The sequence below is a fragment of the Pelophylax lessonae genome, assembly GCF_965119305.1.
Source record: "Pelophylax lessonae genome assembly, chromosome: 1".
NCBI lineage: Eukaryota > Metazoa > Chordata > Amphibia > Anura > Ranidae > Pelophylax > Pelophylax lessonae.
In genome coordinates this window covers 302,479,646-302,504,893 of record NC_138768.1, presented here as the reverse complement: position 1 = coordinate 302,504,893, position 25,248 = coordinate 302,479,646, and the positions used below count along the sequence as shown (strand labels likewise).

Sequence of the window (25,248 nt, the reverse complement as noted above, 5' to 3'; positions counted from 1 at the left end):
TTGATCCAACAGAGGTTTAAAAATTAGAAAGACCTAAAAATATGAAATTCATTAGTTAATTTTTGGTTTGCCTCGGAATTTTCGGGCACCTGAAAATGAATTGTTTATCATGCATATTTACCATTATATCGCTGGGTAATTTTAGCTAGATAAATAGAACCCCTCTCGCAAGACTAGGTTTTTATGGTGCTGTCCTTAGTGAATGGTAAACCACTCAAGACGGGGGTCAGGCTGCGCAGCATTTTAGAAAATAATAATAAAACTCTCAAAAAATAGGGTTGTGGGTTGCATGACCTTAGTGAATAGGGAACCACTTTCCCATGTGTTAGGCGGTGCTATAGATGTGAGTGTGAGACCTCTATCCAAACTGATTAGGTTGTACAGCGCTAGGGGGACCACTCTCCAAGACGGGTTATGTGGCCATTTACCTTAGGGAACAAGGGTGCTTATTCACTAAGGTTTGGCACAAAATAGCCCGACTTGTGAGAAAGGGACTATTTTCGCAAGATAGGGCTATGATGACCTGCACCTTAGTTAATAGGGGGAGTACTCTCCAAGTCTAGATTATATTGTTCTTGCACTTTAGTGAATAAGAAATCATTCTCACAAGACTTGGTTATGTTGTGCTGCATCTTAGCGAATAGGGGGATCAGGCTTCGTGGCAGGGTTATGTTAGTCTGCACCTTAGTGAATAGGGAAACATTCTCACAAGACTTGGTTATGTTGTGCTGCATCTTAGTGAATAGGGTGGTCAGGCTTCATGGCAGGGTTATGTTAGTCTGCACCTTAGTGAATAGGGAAACATTCTCACAAGACTTGGTTATGTTGTGCTGCATCTTAGTGAATAGGGTGGTCAGGCTTCATGGCAGGGTTATGTTAGTCTGCACCTTAGTGAATAGGGAAACATTCTCACAAGACTTGGTTATGTTGTGCTGCATCTTAGCGAATAGGGGGGATCAGGCTTCATGGCAGGGTTATGTTAGTCTGCACCTTAGTGCATAGGGAAACTTTCTCACAAGACTTGGTTATGTTGTGCTGCATCTTAGCGAATAGGGGGACCACTGTCCATGGCAGGGTTATGATGGTCTGCACCTTGGTGAATAGGGAAACACTCACAAGACTTGGTTTTGTTGTGCTGCATCTTAGTCAATAGGGGGGGCACTGTCCATGGCACGGTTATTATGGTCTGCACCTTAGTGTATAGGGAAACACTCACAAGACTTGGTTTTGTTGTGCTGCATCTTAGTCAATAGGGGGGCCACTGTCCATGGCAGGGTTAATATGGTCTGCACCTTAGTGTATAGGGAAACACCCTCACAAGACTTGGTTTTGTTGTGCTTCATCTTAGTGAATAGGGGGACCACTGTCCATGGCAGGGTTATGTTGGTCTGTGCCTTAATGAATAGAGGCACCATTTTCCAAGACAGGGTTAGTAGGCTGTTCTGCACCTTGGTAAAAAAGGAAACCAATCTCCAAGATTAGGACTTTTTGTGTTGCATCTTGGGGAATATGGGCCACTTTCCAAGATGGGGTTATGATGTTTTGCACACTGCACCATAATAAATAGGGGGGGGATCACACAAGACGGTATTATGTTATGCTACACCTTGGTGAATAGGGAACCATTCCCAAAAACGGCGTTGTGTTGTGCTACACCTTGATGAATGGGTACCACTCATCATAATGGGGGGGATTTACTAAAATGGACGCACTCAGAATCTGGTGCAGATGTGCATGGTAGCCAATCAGCTTCTAACTACAGCTTGTACAAATAAGCTTTGGAAAAAAAAAAAAAAAAGAAAAAAACTGGAAGCTGATTGGTTTCTATGCAGCGCTGCATCAGATTTTGCGCACTCCAGTTTTAGTAAATCTCCCCCACAGAGTTAATGCTTTCTGCACCTCAGTAAATAAAGGGGGGTTCTCTTGCAGAACTGGGTTATGCTGTTCTGCACCTCAGTGAACCTGTCACAAGACAGGTTGTTGATATACACCTTAGTGAATAAGGGGGGGTCATTTTCATAAGACTGGGTGATATCATGCTGCATCGCAGTGAATTGGATGCCAGCGGCAGCATTGTAAAATGTAGTAGGTCCAATGATGAAGGGTGGTAAGTAGCATTTGCACACATCTACTCCAGGCCATCTCTTCTGCCCTGATATATAAATGACAGGTAGAGGACACCTGATTCTGTATTCCTGAGCTTTTCATTTTCTTTGGACCATTTCATGTACAATGAATACAAATTTCAGTGTGATGTTACATGTGATTCCTGCTGTCCTCCCATTGCTGATCCCCAGCTGTTCTGTATTCTTTGCAGGAGGTTTGGTACAAAGTGTGCAGGGTGCTCCCTAGGAATCTCCCCCAGTGACCTAGTGAGGAAAGCCAGGAACAAAGTATTCCACTTGAATTGTTTCACCTGTATGGTCTGCAACAAGCAGCTCTCCACCGGGGAGGAACTCTACATCATAGACGAGAACAAATTCGTCTGCAAAGAGGATTATGTCAGCACCAGCAGCCTGAAGGAGAGCAGCCTCAACTCAGGTGAGTTAGCTTGTCTTCTGCTGGTCAACAGCTTGTCTTCTGCTGGTCAATTGCTCCTTTGGTGGACGTTGGCATGACGTCATTGTATTTTCCTTTTATCACTCAGTAGATGATGTGAATGTAAGCCTCCTGTGTGAATTGGATAATCAAACGTTGCCTGGTATGTATCAAAACGCATATATGGTTTCATTCTACTGCTAGTAATGTTTGCATGGTGCAAGATCAATGTGCTCAGATTTTTTGAGTTTTAAGCATTTATCATGTTGCAGGGCTGGTCCAAGACATTGTGCTGCCTGGGTCCAAGAATAAAATGCTGCCCCCCTCCAAAAAAAAATTTTTTTTAGATCATGATAATTATATGATAGTGGGTATGATAGACTGTTAGTATATCCCCCATGCCAATGGGCCAAAACTAAGCTAAGGGAAATAAATGCAGCTGCTATAGTATATACTTGCACTTTTACTATAGCAGCTGCAATTATATCATAATAATTAAAATTAAATTTATCAGGAAGTCAGATTTGCATGCAACATGTAATGCCCTGCATGTTGTCTCTCCCTACTGCTAATCTATTTACTGGGGTTAATTTTATCCCCTGCCTGTAAATTTCTACACCCCCCATTTTCTATGCACCTTGCTTGTACAGCTTCCATATGAATAGAGGTCCTGATGAGCTCATCTGAGCCAGAGCCCAGAGATACCTACACCCCTTCCTCTCTCCACTATGCCAGCCTGTGGGTGGAACACAATCTGAACATCCCTACAAGTGCCAGACACACCTGCTTTTGTTAGACAGCTAGGATCAGCTCTATACACTTTACTACTCTCATGCCATTTATTAGCCTGTGCCAGCCAGATGTCCCCTGCAACCTGCACAGTGCAGAACCTAAAAGGAATGGGGGGGGGGGGGTGACTATAGGGCAGCTCACTCTTAAACTCATTGAAATGTTACTTTGTGCCACAACAGTCACTATAAAGCTGATCTGGTACCAGAATCATTTCTGTTCTCTGTTTACTACAAATAGATCAAGGTAATTTAAACAAGGACATTTTCAGTGAAGCTGGCTAGGTGAATATGTGCTAAAGAGAATTTTAATAGATCAACCCTGAGCCTTACAAACCGATATGTACTCTGCTTCAGAATATAAAGTCTCCATTGTAACAATTTATGTAAAACTGCCAGTTTGATCATTGTTATACTTGTTTCATTCTTTCTGCGTGTGTTTTATGTATTTGTGTGTTTGTCCAGAACAGGCAGGTCAAGCCTTGTTTGTTGGTGTTTTTAAAGTAAATTGAACTGGAAAATGACAATTAAAGAAGGAAAGGATTACATTTGTGGTTAATGCAAAATACATTTGGTTTTTATTTCAAACTGGCTTGTAACAATCCTCATACAGAATGCAGTAACCCATGCCAACCAGCCAGATATTAGTTAGGACTTTACCAAGATACAGTCTATTGGCGCTTTTCCACTGCATGGAACTGAACGGTTCGGCATGCTTTTGTGCTTTTCCACTGCTGGTACCGCCTGGTATTGTGACGGAACGGTTCGATACGGTACGGTACGGCGGCGCTTTTCCACTGCATGAAACCGAACGGTACGGAATGGTACGGCTCTGAAAAAACAGTACCTACTCGATTGTGGTTCCAACAGGTACCATAACTGGAACCATATCCCACAATCCTTTGCATGTAGTCACTTCTAGCCACTGATTGGTCAGAGAATCCCACCCACCCTGTTGTTATCCCACCCACTTAACTTTAGTACTACTTTAGTGGAAAAGCAAACCTATACCGTACCGTACCGAACCGTTCCAACACCGTACCATGCGGTACCAGCAGTGGAAAAGCAAACCGGGCCAAGCAGGGCCGAGTAGAGCCGAGCCGGTACTTGCAGTGGAAAAGTGCCATAATTGATTGGGATGGGATGATGTCTTGCCAAATAATCCATACAGTGTTTTTTCATGTCTTTGGCTGAATTGTACCTGTGGGCAAAAAAGTAGTAAAAACACCTACTACTATTTGGACACTCTCAAGTGCCTGCATATCAGCTATCATAACATGCGGAGCACTCCATGATCATCAAAACACAGAGATCTGATATGCATTTAGTGATCAGCTTCCTTTGTGGCCTTACTATTGACTATCACAGTGAAGGGTAGTGTTAGTAACTAATAGAAAAATGCATTATAGTGTGTGTGGTGGTGGTGGTGGTTGTTGTAGTGGCGAGGGGGGGGGGTGTTAGGGGGCTGGTGTCTGAGGAACTAGTCACTAATTGCATATTAGAGAGCCCTATGTTTTGGAAATCACAGGTGATATCCCCACACCTTTTTATATACAGTTAATTATATGTACCATCATATACCATCAACAGCCATTTCATCACATATCCCTAACAGCCAACAACAATCATCTATCATATGCATGCATTCATACATACATACATACATCATATATCTCTAACAGCCAATCCAACAAGGAGAACTTTTTTAAGATTTTCCATAATCTAAAAACAACTTTGCAAGAAATCAATCTTTAAAAGAAGAAACTATTTTAAATTATCTCCATATATTAGTGGTCCCAAAACAGCATTATTGTGCTTGAATTTCACTGGTCCTCACACTGATACCTATAATGGGGCACAATTCCTCCCATTGACCCAAATGATGGGCCACAAACTTTCCCATTGACACCACCAATGAGGCACTATATCTGCAAATGACCCAAATGATGGAGCACAATTCCCCCCACTGACAATAACCATATGGCATGTATCCTTCCTCTGACACCAAAGAAGGGGCACAATTCCTCCCACTGACACTAATGATGGGGCACTCTTCCTCCCACTGACACAAACGACATGGTACTATTCCTCCCACAGACATCAATGATGACGTACTATTACTTCCACTGACACCAACAATGGCTTTCCCCCCTACTGACCAAGGGTGCTAGGTAATTTTCAACTACCACTGACCAACAACTTTGAGGCATAATTTAACTCTACTGACCAGCATGGGGCATTGTTTATTCCCACTAATGCTGTGGCATTTTCTACTTCCACTGACCAGTCTGCCCCTTAAACCCTTAAGGATCGTTAACTGGCTTTTTGTTTAAAAAGTTTGGGGAGCTCCTGCCCCATGCAATGAGTGATTACATTTAAAAGCTGAAATCATGACTATTACTGGATGATGTGCTAAAGTGGTTGTAAAGACTATTTTTTTTTTGTTTAACTTAAAGGCTAAGTTCACCTTTTTTTGTTCACCTTTTTTTTTTCTAAATTTCAGCTCCCCTATGTACCTATACAGCATTAAGGTACTAACATAGCTGTTTAAACACGCTGTTTGATTACTTCTGCCTTCTTTCCTGGTCAGACTTTAGGAAAAGAATTAGCCGCACATCCAGGGATTCCAATAGGTTTCAAATACCTTTATTTCCAAAAAGTTGCAAGTGATGACACCAAAGACACCAGCATAAAGTACGAGACTTTATGCTGGTGTCTTTGGTGTCATCACTTGCAACTTTTTGGAAATAAAGGTATTTGAAACCTATTGGAATCCCTGGATGTGCGGCTAATTCTTTTCCTACAAGTGTTCCCACGGAGGCGGGCCGGGGCCAGCACTCTATTGGATATCCTATCTCCTGGCAATCACCACACAATATACACCTGGAGCAGTGTCTTTCTTTTCTTCAGTATCCTGGTCAGACTTTAGGTCATGACACAGGAAGGAGTTGACAGGCTGATCTCATTAGCACACACCCTGCATCATCTACCCTCAGCTGGTCAACTCCTTCCTGTGTCATGGTCTAAAGTCTGACTAGGAAGTAAGGCAGAAGTAATCAAGCATTGTGTTTAAAAAGCTATGAAGAGAGTGAGGTAAGCCTGTGTAGAATTAATGGAAAGCTTTTTTTTTTTTTTTGCAAAAAAAGTACATTATTGTATTTTTTGGTACATAGGGGAGCTGGAATTTTAAAGGGAAAGAAAAGGTGAACTTAGCCTTTAATGCATTCTCTAAATTACGGAAAAAAACCTTTTATGTCCCCCTCCTCCCTCCTCCCTCCTAAATATTTATCTGAGCCTGATCTTGATCCAGCATTGTCCTCAAGTGCAGTTGTGTTGCTTTCTCTCTCCCTCCTCACTGGACTCAGGGAGAGCAGCAGGGGGGGGGCGAGCCACTGTGGATGTCAATAGACACCCACAGTAAGTCTCAGGATCGAACCTGTGTGTACCACCATAGGCAGCGGCTTCCTATGGTGGAAAACTAAGAAGAGGAAGAGCCCCGGCGGGGGACCCCAGAGGAGAATCGGGCCTGCTCTGTGCAAAACCATTTCACAGGGCAGGTAAGTGAAACGTGTGTGTTTTTTGTTTATTTTCCTTTTAAGTATGTGTGTTTGTTTTGTTTTTGTTTTTTGTTTTTTTGTGTTTTTTTTTTTTTTGTTTGTTTTTAAGAACCTTTACAATCACTTTAATTGAATACATGCATTGTAACAGAGACGAAGAAATCTTCTTTCCTCCATATAGTTGTATGCTGTCTACTGTCAGTTATATTTACCTCCTCTCCGCACCATTCTACTTCATGTGCATTTACTACTACCCTAATTATTATAATTTTTTTAATAATTGTCTTCTTGTCCAGATCTCGCTATTTGTTGCATCCTAATCTATATAAACATCATGCACTTTAAACAGGAAATAGTTTCAGACTTATTTAACAACCTAATGTCAAGGATGGTGGTATACAGTATCTCATAGCAACCTATCATTTTTTAGTTTTCACCAGTTTAATGTAGCTAAAGCAACAAATATTTCTGATTAGTTGCTGTGGATTACAGTTTTGCATATCAGACTTTGGTTTTTGTTTATTTATTTATTTATCTTTTCCATATTTTTTCTAAATCTTCTAGTACCAACAAGTGCCTGTCTTAAACAGGTATAACTTGAATGGTACTAGAATATTGCCTTTATTGCTCTCAATTTACACTTGTATAGTGTCTTTACAGTTTTACAGCCTGTAAAATGTAAAGAATGTTGCACTTGCTTAGGTACTTTGGAATACATTTTAATGCAAATATATTGACATACGACTGGGCTGATTTAGTAAAGGAGTTAAGAATGTTCACTCAGAGTGAAAAATCACTTTTAATTGTCCATTTATGCACAAATAAGTGAACATTAGTATGGGTGTCATATGATTTGGATAGTTGAAGTGAATTTTTACTCTTAAAGGGAACAGTCTCAACTTCTTTAGACTCCAAGAAAGGGAAGGACAACACCATTCCAGGAGAAAGTAATCCTCTCTTTGATAGTCGGGTGCTGGTCCAGTCCATGGTCTGACCATGTAATCCAAAGAAGAGAGAGGGTGACCACACTCCAAGATGCAAGGAAAATGTGTTTTATTCCGTAAAAAACATCCAATATCAATTAATATAATCATGATTACATCATGACACAGACAGAGGAGGGCACGGTTGACGCGTTTCATTATTGCCTCGCTTATTCATTACCACATCAGGTTATGACTAAGCAAAGCAATTTGTGAAACGCGTCAACCGTGCCCTCCCCTGTCTGTGTCATGATGTAATTGTGATTATATTACTTGATGTTGGCTGTTTTGTACAGAATAAAACAATTTTGCTTTGCATCCTGGAGTGCGGTAACCCTCTCTCTTCTTTGAATTACATGGTCAACTTCTAGTACATCAATCTCAATGTGTCACTTTATTGATGATTGGCCTGCAATCACATCTGTTGCATTCATTTTGTTACATTTGGCCAGTTATATCTAGAGCCATCATTAAACATCAAACTGTAAGCAAAACTGTAAAGCACATACAGTATTAGCATTAACAACTTCTGTTTGGGGAAAATATTATCTTTTTATTTTTTTGAGTAACACACGTCTTTGTACTCTACTTGCATTCTAGATAAAGAATACATGGTCTCTGGTTAGCAGATTGCATTGTGGGTGTTTGACAACATGAGAGATTGCATAGCATATTGCTTTCAGTCAGACACCATATGAGTGAGATAAGAGGATCAGTAGGAATCAGAACCTGTATATGTAATAATGAAATGGTTGACTTGCCTTCATATGTAATTGTAACCTACACAAAGAGAGGTTTTCAAAAACAGAGACACAGTTTAAAATAACTAATTACATTTAGCAGAGCTTTTTATACTGTTGATCTAATTACCAAGAAAAGTCTATTGGTCTTTTCACAAGAGTAGCTCTGTCTTCACAAAGGGTATGTTAAGCAGTCCAAAGATGAGTCAGTTTTTTTTTTTTTTTTGTTCAACCATCGAGCGTGTGGATGAGGGAATCCTTTCCATTGAGTTGTTGTAATTTGACAGTGGGGAGACTTCTCTGCCATTAGAATACACTGATCAGTGTTGCAAGCTATAGCCTGCCATGCTGATCGACCAAGAAAAATCCAACAGGGTGGTTGCCCCTGCTGAACCGGCTGAATTTCGATCTATGTACTCTCTATTCCTTGTGAAAAAACTTGTCCCACAATGGCTGTTAGAAGGTGTCAGTGGCAGTCACTCTACCAAAAAGATGTGAAGGAACCCCTTGTTAATAGAACCCCCAACCTTCCCCCACTTCTAACTCTAACTCGGGGACTTTTTAAGGTCCCTTTCACACAGGCAAACCGTTCAGATCCGCCTGTCAGTTTTTTTGGCGGATCTGAACAGTCACCCCATACACCTCTATGGGGCATCGGATGTCAGCGGAGATATGTCCGCTGACATCCGATACGTAAAATCTGGACAGATGGAAACCCTATTTTCCATTTGTCCAGTGGATCGGATGAGAATGGACAGACGGTCCGTTCCCATCCGATTCCCCCATAGAGATGCATGGGGACCTGACAGCTGTGCCTTTGCACAGCTGTCATCCTCCTGCTAAGCGGGGGATTGGCGGATCGATCCCCCGCTGAAAAAAGCGGAGTCCGTCCAACGGACTCCATGTGTGAAAGAGCCCTTAGGTGTTGGTGGTTCAAGTGCCTTCAACCTATGATTAGATCTCAAAGACGGTGGAACTGTGTCCTCTCATATCAAGGTAAGTATGCATATGTTTAGGGAGAGGGTGGATAAGGTTAGGCCAAAGAAAAGGGGAACAAAGGAAAAACACCCCGGATAACAAGAATAACTTACTACAAACTTGAGGCAGTGTTGAATTGTAAGTCTGTTAACTTGCTGCGCCCTTTCATTGTCAAGTTGTACACTTGCAGAGCACTTGAAGTATAAGTTCTAGTTGACACTTTTCCAATTTGTATCAAATTTGCATGGCAACTCTATGGGAAGAGCAAAGTTGCAGTAGTGAGTCTACAGCAAGAGCTCTGCAAGTAACAATGACCCCTGTGGTGGGATGACACTTGCACAACATAACTGAACCAGAACATGCAGCAGACTTGCAGAATGTTTGCAAAGAAAGTTGATCTGGAGTCATCCAATGTGGACCTGCTGCAATTGTGCAACAAACTTGTGAAGCCTGGCAAGTCTAGCAATAGTTTAGCAAGTCATTTTCAAATTTGCAGCTCAATTTCTTGCTTGCTTGCTTGCTATCTGGGACACATTGTTATAAAGTACACCTATTGTTAAGATTTGTGTGAGCAAGCTGTTTTTGTTGCCGTGTGTGAGAGTGCAAATACCATAGTACATGTTCACTAAATATCAAGGTAATGTCTTTTGTGTGTAACCTGTCTTCCAATCACAAAGATTAAGCTGTCCTCAATGGCAGATAGTTATAGCCAGCTGAAGGTGCTACCATTGTTTGCCAGATAGTACAGCAAACATATTACTCTCTGAGACCACCCTCTTTTTTTCAGAATATCCCAGGCTACAGAAGACCAAGGATATTTTCTTTCTGGGGGGGGGGGGGGGGTAGCCTTGGGTGAGCACCTAGATGAAAATAGTTAGGCAACATGCACTGTGGGGATTGTAAGTGTGGCAAAATTGCGCTAACAGTGGGAGGGGCTTAAAACATGGGCTGTGTACACAGTAGCATAGTCCTTGTACTCAAAAATTACTAAATGCACAGGGATCGGGAGTGCATAACATACAATTCAGTAGACAGGATACAGCAGAAAATGACCTTCCTCCCCAAGCGAAAATCTTCCCTAGTACATATTATCCCTCAGTTACAGATCACCTCCCAAAGTACAGGTTCCCCACCAGTATAGGACACCCTCCCAACCAGTACAAATTACCCTCAGTACAGATCCCCCCCCCCCCCCAACCAGTATAGTTCTCCCCAGTACAGATCTCTCCCCCCACCAATAAAGCCCCCACAGTGCAGATATTCGCCCCATCAGTACAGCCCCCCACCACATTGCTGCTCCCGAGTAAAGAGATACCCTCTCCCATCACACTAGCACCACATTACAGCTCCCCCAGTGCAGCTCCTCCCCATCACTAGCACAGCTTCCCACCCAGTATAGATCTCCCTCCCTCATGTGCAGTTTCCCCAAATATGTGCAGTTCTTAATCCTCCATGAAATGAGGGGGAAGTCCTCCTACAACTATGTCATGTGACCAGAGCTGCAGAGGATCTAATGAGAGCCTCCCTCTACTCCCTGTCTCTACATTCTGACAAGCAACAGGAGCAGCTGCAGCTTGTTGTGCACAATAGTGTTAGTGTAAGTTGCAGGGGGGGTTTGGACTTCTCTATGCCCCCAGGTCTGATTGGTGACTCTTCAGTCTTGACACTTGGGACATGGGTCCTTGTACATTAAATGTGTCCTATTATCCACTGAAGTAATCACAATCTTTATTTTACTCATTATTGTATTCTAATGCAATGATATATAAATGTATAGTATGTCCAAAGGTTCACTAGACCATACCAACCCCCTCCACTTCTACCTTTATTCGAGTTTTGTGAAAGCCATAATTGGACTATTTTGAATGTGAAAGCTCTGGCTATGGGCCCAGACTTCCATCCAAATTGCCCTTATTTTATTATACCACTGGTAAGGGAAAACACATTCTGGTCCCTTTTTAGCCATCCTGTGTTAAGCTGTATGTGTTTAAACCAATGTAGTTAAAAAAAACATTTTTTCTCTATTCCATGGTATTTAAGGGAAATTAAAATGTAGGGACTAGGCTTAAAACCCTAAACAAAATTCCATAAAGGGTTATACATTGTTTTACATCCACCTGGAGCATGTCATGATAAATAAAATGACAATATCTATATTGAATACAGGTATGAAATTATATTCTCTAGTCTGGGTAATGAATAAATAAGGTACCATTTATGCAGCTGCCAACGGCAGCCAAAGATCACGCTCTGCCTTATCTATACAGTTCTCTGCCTATTACTGTTGTCTTATAAATTATGCCTTCTCTTATAACATGAAAACTTTGGTTTACTTTTTCTGAGTTATTTGTGTATTTACATTTCATTACATTTTCAAATGTGGAAAGAATACAGATGTGTGTTTTTTTTTTCTTTTCAATCAAATTTCCTTTTTTGTTATTTAGCTATAATGGAAAATGACATATACTGGCATATTCAAATTTCTCCTACTAATTCTTGCACATATATAAATTGATAATATGAGAAACAAAAATTTTTTTGTTTCTCATCTATATTTGAATCTTAATAAAAACTATTGATTAAAAAAAATATATATATAAATTGATAATATGTATAGTTTTCTATTGTGAGTGTAGTTATGAGTAAAAACAGATTAACAAAATAAGAAAGCTTCTGTGAGTAGGGTACAAACCCTGTCTGGAAACCTAAATCAAGTGCGTCTTAGTGCCACTGAACAGGGAATAGTTGGCAATATCTTGAAAGAAATTTAGAGCTGTCACACTGAGTTTTTTTTTTTTTTCGTTCAACCCAAAAAAAATAAAGAATGAGAGGTCGCACAGGTCGGAGCCACTGTAATAACTACCTGAAGTTGGTAGAGCGATCTCCCCTGCTGAGCTGTTGTGTTCTGACAGGGAGATGGCCCCTCCACCAGAACACTCTGATCAGCACTCTTCAACTATAGCTGGGAGTACTGATCAGGAGTCAACTGGCTGCTGGTTTTCCAGCATGCATGTCGGACAGAAGCCGCCCAAACAGCCGGCTTCTGTTTGACAGGGTGCCATACATATGGGTGTCTCCCGACATTCGGCCCGTGTGTACGGGGCTTTACACAGTAATTGTGCAATATTGTTGGTTGATTCATTTTAATCAATGCACCTCATGTTACAAGGAATGGGCACTGTGACAGGGAGCTCCCTCTGGTGCTAATTTATAAACCCCTACATCTGACGCAATAACAAAAATATGGAAGACTAAGCTTATGAAAATGTGTAAGGGCCCTTTCATATCGAAGGCAGTTGGATGCAGTTTGATGCATTTTAAACTGCGCTCTAACTGCATGGACAGCCCAAAATCAAGTAAGTCTATGAGCATAGTTCACATTGCAGTGCAGTCCAGCGCAGTTAAAAAAAAAATAGAGAATGCTGCATTTTCTACGCCGCAAATGCAAGGAACGTGCTACAAAAGTGCTTCAAATGCACTTTAAGCCAAAAAAGCCAAGGTCAAAAATATATAGAAAAATGCACTGCAAACACAGTGATAAGCGCAGCACAAAACACATTCATGTGTCCATCAAACGTACTTCAAATGCATGCAAACATGCAGTCAAAAATGCACAGTTATGTGCAGTTTTTGGTTTGATTGGGCCCTAACCCATATAAAAATACTTTAAGGCAAACACTGCATTATCTCAAAATTTATCCTCAATAAAATACACTATATTTTCAATTTAGCTTAGATTAGAAATACATTTTCTTAATGAATTGAGAAACCTGCCATGAGATAAATACCTGTTCTGCCATTATTAACCTCTCATGAAAATGGTGATTTCCTTAATGTTCTGACACCCCACCCCCAATTCCCAACCTACCCATCATTGAGTTGTCATAAGTATGCATCTGAGGAGATCTGATTTAACTAGGTGCATGCCTGTTCTAGCGAACAGGTAAATTGCTTGATAGGAATTAAAAAAAAATGTGCAAGATGGCCTACTAGCATTTTAGAAGATGGTCCAAAATAGCAGAGCATCCGTACTGTCTCCTTTTTAAAGCTAAACTCTGGGGAAATTCCAAAACTTCTTGCAGTGGGGATCTCCCTGCACTGCACGGGCTAAATTATAATTTTTGCATAGGGTACCATTAAAAAGCATAAACCGTGAAGTTTAAAGCAGTCACAACACTGGTGAAAAGCATTTCTTCTAAAGACTGTTGAAGACCACAAGCTGAAGGCCATCGATACCTGTAACATGTACTTGTCTTTCTAATAGAGACTGGCTGCAAGTTTCATTGCTATCATTAATTATTGACCTTTATGTCATCAACCTCGTCTCTGCATCTCATCCAGTCAGAGAAGACTTGCATTTATTTAGGTAATGCAATGCATTCCCTGAATTGCGCCTGTGTTAAGAGGCCAATCTCCTGTGTTCAGTAAACAACTCAGTGCAGCCACTTGGCATGGGACCCAGAAGTAGTGGTGTCTACTTAAAGCGGAGTTCCGGCCTCAAATACCTTTTTTAACTAAAAATACCCCTATAATACTAATCCATCTCCCTTTACAGAACCGCTATTCTCATACTTACAAGGTGTACGGTATTGGATTTTAGTCAAAATCTTACTTTTAAAAACGCTGTCTGGGTGCGGCCATCTTAGATGTGGGCATCTGAAGCCACAGTGTAATCTGCTGTGTCCTTCTTCCTGATTCCAGTGAGTGTTCTGGGAGTTCTTCCTGATTGCAGCCTTCTGGGAGTCTTCCTGATTGCAGCCTTCTGGGAGTGATGACAAACAGCTCCCAGGATGCAATGCAAAGGCAGAAGTGATGTTGGTGGCCGTGGCCACAGAGGGGGGAGAAGGAGGAAGTACATTTAAAAATGCCCTGAAAATAAGGTAAGGGACCCCCGAAAAAAATTGAAAATGCCCAATTGTTAATCAGCATAGCGAGCACTGCAGGATTCACTAAAGTTGCAAAATAGGGAGGAACTCCACTTTAAGGATTTCCAGCTTCCAGTGGCATCAGCCAAGCATTGGAACATACTTAGTTACTTTGGTCCAAGCTGGAACTGATGTAAATATGTATAAAATGTTCATACTTGGAATTCACCTTTTATCCTTGCATACTTATTCAATAATTGGAATAATTTGCTAAGGCATGAAGTGAGTTAAGGTACAGCAAAGCCAAGTGAACATGAACAATTACGTGTGAGTACATTTACACCTATAGTGCTTCTTTTCCTCATGGATTATTTTCAGTCTATATCTGGCTACGCTAAGAACTTTGCACTAGGTCCTTTCTTGAAAAGTCCTTACTGATATCATGTTCTATTTCCAAAGACCTACAGTACTCCTCTCTTTCTGATTTCAAAACCAGTAAGACTGACAATACAGCTTGTATAATATCTTATTTAGAAAAAAGGGAGGAAAAAAAAGGATAACACTTAAAGCCACAAAGAGATATCATTAAGCGTTGTATTATTGTATGTGATAACTTCATAAAGAATAGAGTTTCTTTTTTAACAGTGAAAGAGTACCATGGGATAATCATCGGGAAGTGGCTAAGAGTTGATTCCTTTTATATTGATTCTTTCACAATCTCGGACGTGCTTCTTAATAACACTGGCTCAGCAGTCTTTCTTTTGTTCTATAGTGTGTCCCTATATCACATCTGCTATTTGCAAAAGCTTTACTGCTCATGTGAGCATAGATAGATAAATAGATCATTTCTGAAAGACAAAATACTGTACATGAACTGTAAAAATAATCTGTTTCTAATTGGGCTCATTCCCAGTACAAGAACAAACTTCTACATGTTGTATTTTTGGTATGTTGCCCCGCATGGTCCCATTCAAGTTTATTGAATGGGATTCTTTCAAATCACAGCACAACACGCATTATGGTGTGGGGCACAATTCGCCAGGCAAAACACTTCATTAGAGGAATATGGCTGCTGCCATGCTGATCTTTCTGAAAATGCTAGCCACCTGATATGGCTGTTATGATATGACCTGTTATGCTTGTTGCGAAGTCACACAATTGACCTGGAAAAAGTATCTAACCTAGGAAAGTCAAAAGTCTTATGTGTATACTTGTCCTGGGTTAGTAAACCAAAGCATTGAAATCAGGGGGTCAACATGACCGCAGAGCATGATAGCATTCTCGCAATGGAAATTCGTCAATAGAAACCTTATGTTTTAGTCATGGACGTGATCCTGACGGTTCTCAATTTAGATCGCAAAGTGAAACATTTTTAAACTCTGCTGTTGCTGAGTAATCTAGCAGTGGAAAATTGGTTTTTTTGGCAGTTTGTGTTCATTGCAGAAAACAGCATAGCGTTAAGTTGGCCATACACTAGTAGATTTTCAAATAACGTTCGTATAAGAATATTCCTGCGAAAATTCTTTGTACATTCAATGACTGGATGAAAATCATTCAAAAGTAGTTCAAAATTTAATATGCTTTTAACAGTCAATTTTGGAATGAATGTGATGTCCCGAGTGAAGATACACTGTTGGATATGAGTTCATTCCAGAAAAATTTTCCATCCTGTTCCTTTATATTGTCTAATCACTGTGATTGAAAAGAAATATATATATATATATACACATCTATTTATATATATATCTATATATAATGTATGTGTCATTTTTTTCAGCGGGAACATGGGGGAACGCACCTCCAACACTGAATGTATGCACTAGCGTGATGGGGTGTGAATGAACTGGCATAATAGGGTGTGCTGGAGGGTCTAATGCCGGTGGCTACTTGGGGATCTATTGTTTCGGGGGGGGGGGTTATTGTTGCTGGTGGGGGATTTTGTTGCTGGGAGGGGCAATCATTCTTTGGAGGAATCTACTGTTGAGAGAAGGGTCTCCAGATGCTGGGATATCTATTGTTGCTGGTGGAGGGTCTATTTTTGCAGGGAACCTATTGTTGCTGCCTGCAGGGGATCTCTTTTACTGCTTTTCATGTTTTCATTAACAAATTACTTAGCCCCACAAATCTATGGATCTATATTCTTTAAAATGGCAATACTGGGAGGTGGGTGAAAACAAGGTACAGTACTCTGAGCTGGTAGGGGGAGAGGAAAGGGGTTACTAGAAATAGGAAGTACCTGCACCTATTTTTTTTTTATTGGAGAAAAAAACCCATATATATATATTATATATGTATATGTGTGTGAGTATGTATATAATTATACACCTATTTAGTCAATTTCTCAAAATATAAGGGGCATATCTATATATTTTATAAAGCAGTGAATCTGACAGTGACCAAATTGATGTATGTATTTTCAATGACATTGCCTCATTTGTCTACTAAGAATGTTTGGATTTTAAATACGCCACTAATGGTTCAGCCTATATAGAAGCAAACTTGCAGTGAAAGAGAGAATTGTTTATTTTATATATAATGTTTGTGTGTGTATATATATATATATATATATATATATATATATATATATATATTTATATATATATATATATAAATATATTAGTGGGTATGTATATACAGTGTGTGTGTGTATGTGTGTATATATATATATATATATATATATATATATATATATATATATGTATGTGTGTGTGTATATATATATATATATATATATATAATCAGCGCTTTTATGTAATGTGTACAAATACTTATTTTTTTTTAGAATGCTCCATGTAGAATGCAATCCCTGGCTCATGAGCATAAAACCTATTTTGTAGTGCTTTAGCACAGCCTGTAGCCAGTCAGGTCATCTGCAGCAGATAATTTTACTGAAGTACTGTGCAGGGTTTGAGGGAAGAAGTGCCTTGTCCACTTAAGCTATTGTCTACCAACAGGGCTGCCAGTGACAGGATTATGTCAGGATTAGGTCAGAAATGGAGAGTCACACACCACAGTACATGCATAGAGCATGTGTCAGACACATTCGCTATTCAGGGATAAATGGAATTATGGCCCCTAAACACGCTCATTATCATATCTTTGGCCAAGTTACGTTTCAAATCCAAAAATAAATATCTGTGTTTGGTCACCTTGAAAGAGCAAGGCGCCCCAGGTGTAAGGTTTTTTTAGACAGATGTTTCTAATGTATATTATGATGCCAACATTGAAGGTGACATGCAGTTTGTAGGTTTTTTTTTTTTTACATCTAATTTTGTCATCCCAAATGCTTTATTTTGCTTTGTGATTACATCATCATGCTGGCTACAATGCATCACTCATGTCCACAAGGTCCATTGCACATAACTATTGCACATGGGAAGGCTGCCAAAGATCCCAGCTCCACTTTTCTTACTTTATATATCAAACTTATGGTTCTGAAATTGTGAATTAAAAGGAATTCTATTGTTGTCACTTTAATAATTGCTGGCTGTCATGCTTAACCGTTGGAGTAATACGCAAGTGTTCCAACTTTGCCAGCTGCATACTTATATATTTGTTTTGGGTTTGTGGTGGCTCATTAAGCAGGGAATCAAGGGGTTTGACATGACAGTCAGGCAACAAGCATTTTCATTAGTGAGCCTAATAGTTAAGTATTTTATGACTTGTAATCTTTAAAAAGATAGCATACATTTTGCTAGTGTAATTTGACGTGTAGAAACCATGTAATAACATAGGCAGCAGTGATCAAAAATCAAGTATACAACGGGACAGTATTATGCCGTTTTATGTACAATATGCAAACAGGTACAGCAAGAAAGAAAATGAAAGGAGAGAACTAAAGCTATAAATGAACAATTTAAAATATTCTATCCAAATTAAAATAACATTTTTGTGTTGTGGATTTGTGGTAAATAATGTCAGCCATTTGGAAACTGTAAAATCCAAATTTTGGCTTTAGTAATAACTTGCCAACACTAAGAAAGAGAGCCACTGTACATGGCTTTTATCACAGTGTGAGAAATTTACAGTTCGCCATTCACAATTGCATTTGTGCATTTATCTATCATATATGCATCATTTTCTTTGTATTTGCATATAATTAGACAAACTGCACATATTTTGCAAAGACAGACCCCGCACAACCCTTTATAAATCCCCCCCCACCCCCACTGTTTTTAGAACGCACGCTGCATAACACTTTCGGTTAGTCAGTCTCTGTGCGGCTTTTATGCATTGTGCATTGATCTATCATACAAGAAATCTCTGTTCTAAGAAAGATGTATAAAGGCTCCCAAGGTCACACGTGTTTTTTTTATTTGTTATTCTGTGCCTTTATTCTTAATACAACCACTTTTTTTTAACGGTTGTCTTCCAAGCGGCTACAAAATAACTTTTTGTGAACTATTGTTACATATTTTCAATGCTTAAGTAAGTCTGTAGGCATTAAGCATTGTTTTTCTAAACATTATATATTGTGTGTGTGTGTGTGTGTGTGTGTGTGTATGTGTGTGTGTGTGTGTGTGTGTGTGTGTGTGTTTTAATCAATATCTCAATGAAGGCAAGAACAATTTCCAAAATTTTGACAAAATTGAGTTTTATAGAACATTTGTTTAGGTCCATTACATGAAAGTAAGGTTAAACATTTAACTTGGATTTACAAAATCTTCAATTTTACTCAAATAAGTTGATGAAAAAATGAATACACCCCACAACAAAAACTACCACATCTAGTATTTTGTATGACATCAATGATTTGTAGGGAAAGCACCAAGTCTTCTTGGCATGGAATGAACAAGTTGGCGACCTTTTGCAACATCTATCTTTTTCCATTCTTCAAGAACGACCTCTTTTAAAACTTGGATGCTGGGTGGAGAGTGATGCTTGTCTCTTAAGAATACCCTATGGGGGTTTGATTGGGTTCAGATCAGGAGACATACTTGTCCACTGAATCACTTTCACCCTGTTCTTCAGAAATGCAACAGTGGCCTTAGATGTGTGTTTTGGATCATTGTCATGCTGGAAAAGTGCACCATGACCAAGTACACAGCGTGATGGTAGCATCTTCTCTTTCAAAACAGAGCAGTACATCTGTGCATTCATGATACCATCAAGGAAATGCAGCTCCCCGATACCAGCGGCACTCATGCAGCCCCACAGAAGAACACTGCCACCACCATGTTTCACTGTAGGCACCATGCATATTTTTTTCTACTCCTCACCTTTTCGACGCCATACAGTTTTGAAACCATCAGTTCCAAAAACATTTATCTTGGTCTCATCACTCCAGAGTACAGAGTCCCAGTAGTCTTCTTCTTTTTCAGCATGGGTCCTGGCAAATTAATTTTTTGGAGAGGTTTTCTTTGTGGACGACACCCATGTATGCCATTCCTCTGCAGTGTACGCCATATTGTATCACAGGAAATCACACCAGTTTGGCTTTCTACTTCTTTAGCTAACTGCAGTGAACTTGCTTGCCGATTTTCTTCAACCTTTCTCATCAGAAGACGCTCCTGTCAAGGTGTTAATTTCCATGGATGCCCTGAACGTGTCTGTGAGATGGTTGCATTTCCATCTTTGTTACATTTTTGTATCACTTTTGCTACAGTATTCCGACAAGTTTAAGGTTTGCTGATCTTCTTGTACCCTTCACCTTTCTTTTGTAAAGAAAATATTTTCTTTCTCAGGCTTTGTGACATTTCTCTTTCATGTGGTGCCGTTGCTGACAGCATGAAATTTGAAGGGGTTTTCTTTAAGTAACACCCTTTTTTTAATCAACTGTCTGCTGGACACCTGTTTAATGAATTATTAGACTCACCTGTAGCTAAATTCTTGTTAATTAGAATTTTGTTGTCATAAATTTAGCTTTGCTCCTAAGACTTTCATTGGGGTGTATTCATTTTTGCAACATGGCCTTGAATACATTTGTTAGGAAAAATACTTTTTAGTGTGTGCAAATTAACAAATCTTGGTTGCAATATTGTGCCCCAAAGAAAATGTTCATTCTTAAAGGAAAGTAAAGGTTTTCTGACAAATCTGTTGGGGTGTTCTCATTTATGCTGAGTGCCGCGCGCGTGTGTGTGTGTGTGTATATAGATATAGATATATAATATAGTAACTTTTTTTGGGGGGGGTTAAGAATTTTATTGTTGAAAAAATACAGATAGAAAACAGTATTTGCCTTTTGTAATAAACTAATGCTATACTGCAGTAACAATGTGCAACATACTAAAAAATGTTTTAAGCCTATAAAAATGATTTTTACTGATCCAACTCCAGCAAATTTGCTTCATTGTTATGGGGCACTGCACTTTGCACTACTTTAATAAATAAGCCATATATATCAATTCATTTATTGTAGCTATTTTAGGTCTTTCTTCATTTTCAGTATCAAATCATATATTTTATACTAACCACTGGCATATGTGTCACACCATAAATGTGTGACAGTTATATTCAACCTAGGTCAATAACTACAATGCCACTGATTGGTCAAAGTTTGCCTAATCCTCATCAAATTTTATCTAATCACCATATGATTCAATTGGGGCATTTTACACACTATTACTTTTTAAGACAACTGACCACTTTAAAATATGTGCAAAGAACTGTGATAATATGGTGAAACTGGTAACTCATTTTAACGGGCCAATTCTCAAATTTGCCCTTTTCTGATTGGTTTGTGGGAGTTTTTATACTTAGAACATTTTCTTTGTTTTCTGCACTTCTTCATTAAATTTACCTTTTTTTATTAGTAGATTATTGGTGCTGAGAGGCTGGTGGTTATAGTTCTCAGAATTGCATGTTTGGTACCAAATAGAAGTTAGGAATGGTCTGTTTCCCTTTATATCCCTGATCGTTAACAATATCCTACTTCTTTATTAAAACCTCCTTCCTGCAGTGGCACATTTGCAGGTTCACCTTTTTTCTGGCTTCTCCAGTTTATACCATATACTTACCTACCTACCTCCTCTTTCCACCCCCCCCCCCCCACACACTGCTCCATTCGTACACAGGAACAGACTTCCCTCCAGTGCAAGCTCATTGTTCGTATTTACCTTATCGTGTAACCTGACACTAATGCCCCGTACACACGTGCACATCGTCGGCCGAACGATCGGCCGTCTTTTGTCCAGGGCTGTCGGTGTCTGTTGAAAAGTGCAAAAGACTGCACAAGAATTTTGTCCGCCAACTACAGCTGACTGCAGAAGTGATGTCATGTGATGGTTAACTTTCCCTGTGTTTTTTCTTTTCTGAGCATGCCCAGTCTTGCAAATCTGCTGTCTGTCGGCCGAATTCTGTATTTACTGGCGAACAATCGGCCGCTCTGGTGTCGGCATACAAAAATTTTAATGCTTGCACGACAGATTCTGTTCGGCCGAAAGTGCGCTGTCGGCTGTCAGAAGCATCATACTAACAAGCCTACAATCGGCCGATCGGTCTTCGGCCGAAGCTTTTCGGCTGACAATCTGCACGTGTGTACGGGCCTTAACACTTAAATGTATCCCTCTAGCTAATCCTTAAGAAACACAAAAAAGGAGACCCCCAATGAGACTTTATAGGCAGAAAAAAGAATATGTAGGTGTTTAAAAGTAATACATTTATTTCACATATAAAAAAATGTCAAAAATACAAAACAGTTATAAAAACCATTGACTATTTGTGCATGTACACATGTACCATAGATTCAGTCAGGGGAGCCAGAGGGGTCAAGGGATGTAGATATCCAACCCCAAACAAGGTTCACACTGAAGCATCCAATCCAACATGTTTCGGAACATAAAAAATTCCTTCTTCAAGGGAAAATTGGGAACACGGTACTTAAGTCTAAGAATACAAAATGTGTATATCAATACATATATGTAACACAAGCTATATCACAATAAACAAAATCCATATCAAACATCATGGCATATGGGCTGCTTTATACACACACTGATACAATTAGGTCAGACAACTGCACTTATGCTCCAAGATGAATGCCTCATTGTAAAGCACATAAATGGTATATGGCCCTGGAATGAAAGGCCAAGTGTGCAACTAATCCTTACACAAATACAGTACTTAAAGTTCTGTTTTAACAGGTGGAGGACACTGACATTTTTTTTTCCCTGTTCATCTTTTCTGACAATTTTGTTGCTTGTTTTGCATTTGACCAGGGTTATTGACACTACTGTCCAACTCCTCCTGGATGGCACATTAATATGTGCCATTGCCAGAAGGTTTGCTGTGTCTCCCAGCACAGTCTCAAGAACAATCAGAAACAGACTTCATGAGGGTGGCCAGAGGGGTCAACGTCTTCTAGTGGGCTCTGTGCTCACTACCCAGCACTGTGGAGCTAGATTGGCATTTGCCATTAAACACCAGAATTGGCAGGTCCACCGCTGGTGCACTGTGCTGTTCACAATGAGCATATGTGACAGACATGAATGGGTCTGGGAAAGCTGTGAAGAATATTAAGCTGCCTGTAACATCGTTCAGCATGACCAATATGGTGGTGGGTCAGTGATGGTCTGAGGAGGCGCATTCATGGAGGGACACACAGACCTCTACAGGCTAGACAATGGCACCCTAAATGCCATTAGGCATCTGGGTAAAATCCTTAGACCCAGTGTCAGACCCTACGCTGGTGTAGTGGGTCCTGAGTTCCTCCTGGTGCATGACAATGCCCAGGCTCATGTGATGAGAGTATGCAGCCAGTTCCTGAAGGAGGAAGGAATTGATACCATTGACTGGCCCCCACGCTCATCTGACCTAAATCCAATAGAACACCTTTAGAACATAATGTTTCGGTCCATCCAGCGCTGCCAGGTTGCACCTCTGCTTGTTCAGGAGCCCAGTGATGCCCTGGTCCAGATCTGGGAGGAAATACCCCAGGACACCACCTGTCATCTCATTAGAGGCATGCCCTGACGTTGTCAGGCATGTATTAAAGCATGGGGGGGGGGGGGCATACAAATTACTAAGTACCATTTTGAATTGCTGCAATGAAATTTCATCAAAGTAAATTACAATTACTCAGGGAGCCATGTGGGTAAGGGTCCTTTCACACGGGCGGTCCGTATGTCCGTTTTTCATCTCATTTTTTCGTGGATGAAAAACGGACATTATGCATGTCAATGGGATTGCGGATGTCAGCGGATGGTCATCCACTGACATCCGATTTGCGTCCTTTCCGATCAGTTCCATTTTTTGGAATGGAAGAGAACCCTATTTTTCTTCTGTTAAAAAAATGGAACGGACGCAAAAACGGATGTCAGCGGTGTCATCCACTGACATCCGCAATCCCATTGACATGCATTATCTCCATTTATCATCTGCAAACGAATGGGATGATGTCCGCAAAAAAAAAAAAAAGTGCCAGAGCGGATCAAAAAACGGTCCTCCCCATGTGAAAGGACCCTTAGTCAGACACCTACAGGAGAGTCCTGTGTGATGTCAGATGCAGGTGAGCATAGAGATGGTATGGCTACATGTTTCAAGGCCACTCCATCTCTTTGTCAAGCCTCAGAGCTTTTGCAAACACAGATTCTTTCATTTATATAATTTTTGACAAAATTCTCTTGCCTCCTGATGTTGGCCGATAGTATAGAGTAATAAGTCCTCCATCCTATTGCCTGTAGCACAGGCTTTATACCTATTTTATTTTACTAAACAAAATGCACCTTTAGGATCATGACACTTACCATATTGATTGCGTAATGCTGTAATCTGACTTGTACCTTATCCTAGTTTTATAGTTGTTTGCTATATTTTTTCTATATTTTTTAGTATATTAATTATAGATGTGTTTCATCTCAACAGTTTAAAGTTTAATTTACCAAGCAGAAATACCCAATGCACCTGCACAAGCCCACCTTGTTGAGACCCTATGCTATACTTCAGTAACCAGTTTACAAGAGAGATGATGCCAAGGTGCAAGGTTCCAGTGGGTTTAGTGTTAACTAGCAGGCAGAATTACCATAGGAGCCATGTTAAAGTGGTGCTATGTTGTCATATATCATGCCCCTGCTTGGTCCAGTCATCTAATGTTAGGTAGAGGCCTTCAGTATCTTCCAATATCTCTATATTGTTTACCAATCACTTCAATAGTATATTTAATTCCAAAATATAATTGTCACCCCAAGTTGTATTAAAAGTACATAGTAATGACACCTGTTCATTTAGAGCGTACTGCCAATAGGGTACTAACACCCTCATATACGAGGGTTAAAGATTGTTTTAGTTCAGATTGTATTGTATATCTTCATGTGCCAGAATGTAAAAATACTGTTGTTTAATTGTGTTAGGATGTAGGGACCCATGGCGGGGGATTTACTAAAACTGGAGCAGTCAGAATCTGGTGCAGCTGTGCACTGTAGCCAATTGGCTTCTAACTTCAGCTTGTTCAATTAGGTTTTGAGAATAAAACCTGGAAGCTCATTGGTTTATATGCAGAGCTGCACCTGATTTTGCACTCTTCAGTTTTAGTAACTCTCCCCCTCAGTGCGTGTAAAGGAACAGAGCCTATAACTCCTGTATCTTAAAACTCTAAAGTTTTTACCTAAGATTGAGCGATTCCCACACAGGAATCTCCACTTCCAGCTATGGATTTAAGGCTTCCACGCCACCTGTTGCTGCCTGAATACAATGGCAGTGCCCAAGAGTGGCTGCATCTAGTAGGATGCAGCGTCTCTCCATTCAACAATTTTCTGCCTAAAGCTGGCCATACATTATACAATTTTCTTATTCAATTTTCTTTAGATTTACCTTCAACTGTGCAGTGCAAGGGCCTGCCAGACTGCATACAAATTGAAAGTGTT

The 25,248-nt window shown here is 40.0% G+C and overlaps 1 protein-coding gene across 3 annotated transcripts in view; it reads left to right on the top strand.

The window, feature by feature from the left end:
* LHX5 (LIM homeobox 5) overlaps window positions 1–25,248 on the top strand; it is a 52,797-nt gene that overhangs the window by 3,576 nt on the left and 23,973 nt on the right. The window contains exons 2-3 of one of the 3 annotated variants that reach the window (XM_082268677.1): window positions 2,318–2,541; window positions 2,651–2,701. In XM_082268677.1, the coding sequence (XP_082124803.1) occupies window positions 2,318–2,541; window positions 2,651–2,701 (275 nt within the window). Of the gene's footprint in view, window positions 1–2,317; window positions 2,542–2,647; window positions 2,702–25,248 lie in introns of all 3 variants that reach the window. The other 2 variants (XM_082268676.1, XM_082268678.1) reach the window with 2 other exon arrangements.